The sequence below is a fragment of the Polyodon spathula genome, chromosome 7, assembly GCF_017654505.1.
Source record: "Polyodon spathula isolate WHYD16114869_AA chromosome 7, ASM1765450v1, whole genome shotgun sequence".
Classification (NCBI taxonomy): Eukaryota; Metazoa; Chordata; class Actinopteri; order Acipenseriformes; family Polyodontidae; genus Polyodon; species Polyodon spathula.
Genome location: NC_054540.1, coordinates 55,152,123 through 55,156,633, shown reverse-complemented (window position 1 = coordinate 55,156,633; position 4,511 = coordinate 55,152,123). Strand labels below are relative to the sequence as shown.

Here is a 4,511-nt window from a genome sequence, read left to right as displayed (position 1 = left end):
TAATTCTTGATATTGATTTTTTGTATACATTTGTAAGTCGTCCTGAGTAAGAGTGTCTGCTAAGAAATAAATAATAACAATAATAATAACAATAATAATAACAATGTAGCAACATACCAGGGCCACCCTGCAGTCTATTGTACTGTACTCCAAATGCACTGTGCTGCCTTGTCTAGTAATTCTGTGATCTGTTTCTGGTGGAGAATGAACTGTGGTCATCTGCATTTGTACAGGATTAAAGAAAACTATAGCTGATAGATAGATAGATAGATAGATAGATAGATAGATAGATAGATAGATAGATAGATAGATAGATAGACAGGATAGAAAAACAAAGTTTCTTCAATAACTTTTTTGTTGCGGTTTATTAGTAATATTATTTAATTTACAGGCAAATACATTAGATATTATATATATATATATATATATATATATATATATATATATATATATATATATATATATATATATATAATATATATAATATATTACATACACAACTTTTTTAAAAATACAGTTATCTAGTAACATATATCAATCAGGATATAAAACCTTTTTTAATATGCATACACATGTAAACATATTTACACATCAAGAACACAGGCTGTCTTTTGAGTCCATTTCTCAGACCTTATTATTCCAGTTCCAATCAGAGCTTAAAAAGCAAATGCATCAACTGGGGGTGGGGCTTTACTCTGACAGGGATTCTCATTGACGAATAGAGCTGTCAGTCGCTTAAGTGGATGTGGTGCCCTTCCATGGTATTGAGCTGTTTGAAGAAGTCTGAGCTCTGCAGACAACATCACATGCAGAATGTGATTGTGATGCAGACTTGATTAGGAGCAACAGGTTCTTTTAGGTTTTAATGAGGAATTTCAGTCACTGAAAATGAATCACATAAGCCTTGCAATGGAGCAGACAATCAGGCAATTCAATATTGCAATGGCATAGCTTACCGGAACCCCTTTTATTCTTGTGCCATTCCAAATAGCACAATGGTAATTTACATGCTTGCTAATTGTGCAATGTTCTGTGTGCTGTGCATTGTGCATTCTGATGTACTGTATGTTACACAATACAACAGTTCTTTTGTTCTTCTTTGCTAAAACATATGGTGTTATTTTTTTAAACAAATTGGGAGGCTGCCCAGGGTCCCTCAGGCTCTCATGGGAGGGTTTTTGGAATGGCAGCCCCTAGGCGGGATATGTTTTTCCACTTGAGTTACACAGACAGCCGGGAAGCGTATCAGGACTGAGCTGCCTCTGAGTTGAGGCACAGAGGACGACACTGCACATACTTGTTTTGATGTTTGTTTTGTTTTGTTTATTGTTTCCCTCTCTTACATGGCAATAGATGTAACCCTTTGATCTAGTCTACAAATTCAAAAAACAATGCTGTAAATACGATTTGAATCAGTTGACCCCATCAGCCGTCTTTCTCCAGTATTGAAATGCATTATTTTTAATTGGAACTGCTTTATGAGAACGTTAACAAATATTTTTTCGGTGTTTTTAATAACATAGTTATAAACGACTAAAACAAAATACAGTTGTCTTTAGAAAATGCCTCTAAACAAAGTAAAACCTGATTCACTGGTATGATCAACTTGAGTGTGTGAATAAGACTGTTTTGTTTCCAGTTAACAATATGCAATCAAACTGCCCTTGCTAGCTTAGCTTACAAGAAAGTTACGTAATGCACTTTGTCTGCCGCTCAGTAGCTCTGTGAGCATATTAACAGCAAGACTTGTATTCAGATTCTGCAGGTGAGTGTAAGGGCAGGCTTGGTTAGAGCGGAGAGCAGCACAGGAAGCGTTTGTTACCCCTGTCTGAAATCCCATGCTTTTTCTGTGCAGTGAATCAAGTAGACCACTACCTCCCACTACTCAGTTCTCCTCTCTTACCTACGGTTCCTCTAGCCGCCAGGCTGCATCATTGTCCTTTAAAAAGGGCTGAGGACTGGGACACACTAAGTTACAGTGCCTGCCTCCAACCGTGGGTGCCCCTGCTGAATAGGACGACTGGTGACAGTGTCAAAGTGGAAACCCCAGCGTCCCTCCGCTCCAGTTCAGGTTGCTGTGCAGGCAGAGTCCTGGTTGTTGCAGACCACGGCCAGGCTGCTGTTGAGCCGTTTGCGCGGCACCAGTGAGATTGTGGAGAAGCGAGGTTTCTTGGTGCAGGCGCTCACCAGCTTGGCACGGTACTGATCCCCTGCCAGGAAGTACAGGATGGGGTCTATGCAGCTGTTGACGCTGGCTAGGGGCCGGGTGATTTTGTAGGCGAAGTTGACGTAGTTGAGAGTCACACAGTCGGCGTCCAGCACGCGGAAGGTGTAGTAGAGGGTGCGCGTGATGTGGAAGGGGACGAAGGAGAGGGCAAAGACCACAAGGACCACGATGATCAGCTTGATAGACTTCCTCCGGGAATTGGGCGCGCCCTGCTGGCGGGACTGTAGCCCCGTCCTGGGCTGGCACAGCTTCCGGGCCATCTGGCAATAGCAGACCACAATCACAAGGAACGGGAGGCCGAATAGCAGGGTCATAACGGCTGAGCTGTAGCTGACGTACTGATCAAAATCCTCCGGCCGCGTGGTGTCGTGACACAGCGTGTCATTGTCCCTGGTGCTGATAGTCACAAAGATCAGATTGGGGATAAGGCACACCGCCACGGCACCCCACACTAGGAAACACACCACGTGGGCATGGCGCGCTTTAACCAGCTTGAGGAAGAAGATGGGGTGGCAGATGCCCAGGTAGCGGTGGACGCTGATGCAGGTGAGAAACAGGATGCTGCAGTACAGGTTGGTGTAAAAGAGGAAGCGCACAAGCTTGCACATCCACTCCCCGAAGGGCCAGTGGCTCCGGTTGCCGTAGTAATACACCAGCGTGGGCAGCGAGAGCACGTACAGCGTGTCCGAGACCGCCAGGTGGAACATGTACACGGTGCTGGGCTTCCACGGGCGCATCTTACACAAGAACATCCACAGAGCCACGGAGTTCAGCACCAGCCCCACCACGCACACTATCCCGTAGGAAAGCGGCAGCAGGATGTATTTAAACTCCTCGTCGAAGCGGCAGCTGTCGTTGGCGGTGTAGAGTGGCTTGTTCCCGGCCATCTTGTGTTGGTTGTAGCTTTTTATATCCTTCCTGTTCTTTTAAAGAACGAACACCTGTAATAAACGAAAATGTAATAAAAGTAAAATAAATAAATAAATAAATAGTGTTTTTTACAGTACACGGGAACAATGCCTCGATTATTTAACGGTTCTGGCGAAGGCAAAGCAAGTACAATCAGCAAGCTGAAACATTATTTGTTTTGACTTCTTGAGCCCCACGATTGGGCGTCAGCAAAATCCCTGTCCCAACCGTGAGCGACGCCGGCTCAGCCTTGAACAAGCAAAAGGCGCTCGCCAAGAATGCGAGTCCAAAGACCATGACACGAAATATAAAATAGCCAGGCACAGTCCCGCTAAAGAACAAGACATCTTTAAAAGAAAAACTATAATAAATGTTCTTATAGTAGAAAGCGTACTATTCCTGGAAAAAAAAAATGTAGCGAGTCTTTGTCAATACACTAACCTACCTTTCTTTCTTTCTTTTTTTGTGCCTCTTTGGTTCATTAAGAAGATTAAAATAATAAGTGTTTATATATGATAAGTAACCATAACAGTTAATTTAAATTAACTAAGTATGGAAATACAGTACAAACAGGTTATACAAAAAACTCGATCATCATTAATGAAAGCAGTGCATATAAATGATGTGTATTTGTATTTAAAAAGAAGCCACAATACGCATCCCATACAACTCGTGCTGATTCTTCGCTTTCCTTGCTAGCAAACAAGAATAGAAGATTAATCTACCAAAACAATTGATCACAGTATGTTGTTTTCTTTTAAAATCTGTATTATCCTATACAAACACAATAAAAAAAATCTCTTTATTTCACTGTACAATCCTAACACAGTCAATTAACTGTTGTCTACAAATACAAAGGCTGCTACCAGTGTACTATGAGTCTGCTTGCTGTGTTTTTAAACCAGCTTAATAACAGCATACAGTATACAGTCACTAACTGACTGAGCAAGCTGCAAAACTCATTCACAGTGCACTAAAATACTCCCCCACACATGTGATAGTGTAAACCACAAGCCAGTACACAAGCCAGTAGGGTAGAGAATTCCGTAATGAAGATGTTAAGTTAACTAGGCTCCTCACCACAATCATGCCTCTTAATAAATCACTGAGAATATCTATCGATTGAGAGAGAGAGAGAGAGAGAGAGAGAGAGAGAGAGAGAGAGAGAGAGAGAGAGAAGCTGTAGGAACTCACACTCGCTTTCCTGTGCTGTGTGCGGGTCCCCTGGCCCATGCTCTGTGCAGCGTGGAGTCAGTGTGTGGCAGTGATAAGCAGTTATTACTCACACTGGCTGTAGGCTGGGATGTGGGCAGGAGCAGGAAAAGGGGCTTGTAAAACATGATTGCATTGTGAAAAAAGGAATCCTGCCCCTCCA

At 42.7% G+C, this 4,511-nt stretch overlaps 1 protein-coding gene across 1 annotated transcript; it reads right to left on the bottom strand.

Moving 5' to 3' along the window:
- Positions 1-554: 554 nt before the first annotated feature.
- Positions 555-4,511, bottom strand: LOC121318854 (P2Y purinoceptor 4-like). Its single transcript, XM_041255977.1, has 2 exons — positions 4,331-4,511; positions 555-3,168 (listed from the first exon to the last, which is right to left on the bottom strand). The coding sequence occupies exon 2, from the start codon at positions 3,112-3,114 to the stop codon at positions 2,068-2,070; it is 1,047 nt and encodes a 348-aa protein (XP_041111911.1). The 5' UTR covers positions 3,115-3,168; positions 4,331-4,511; the 3' UTR covers positions 555-2,067.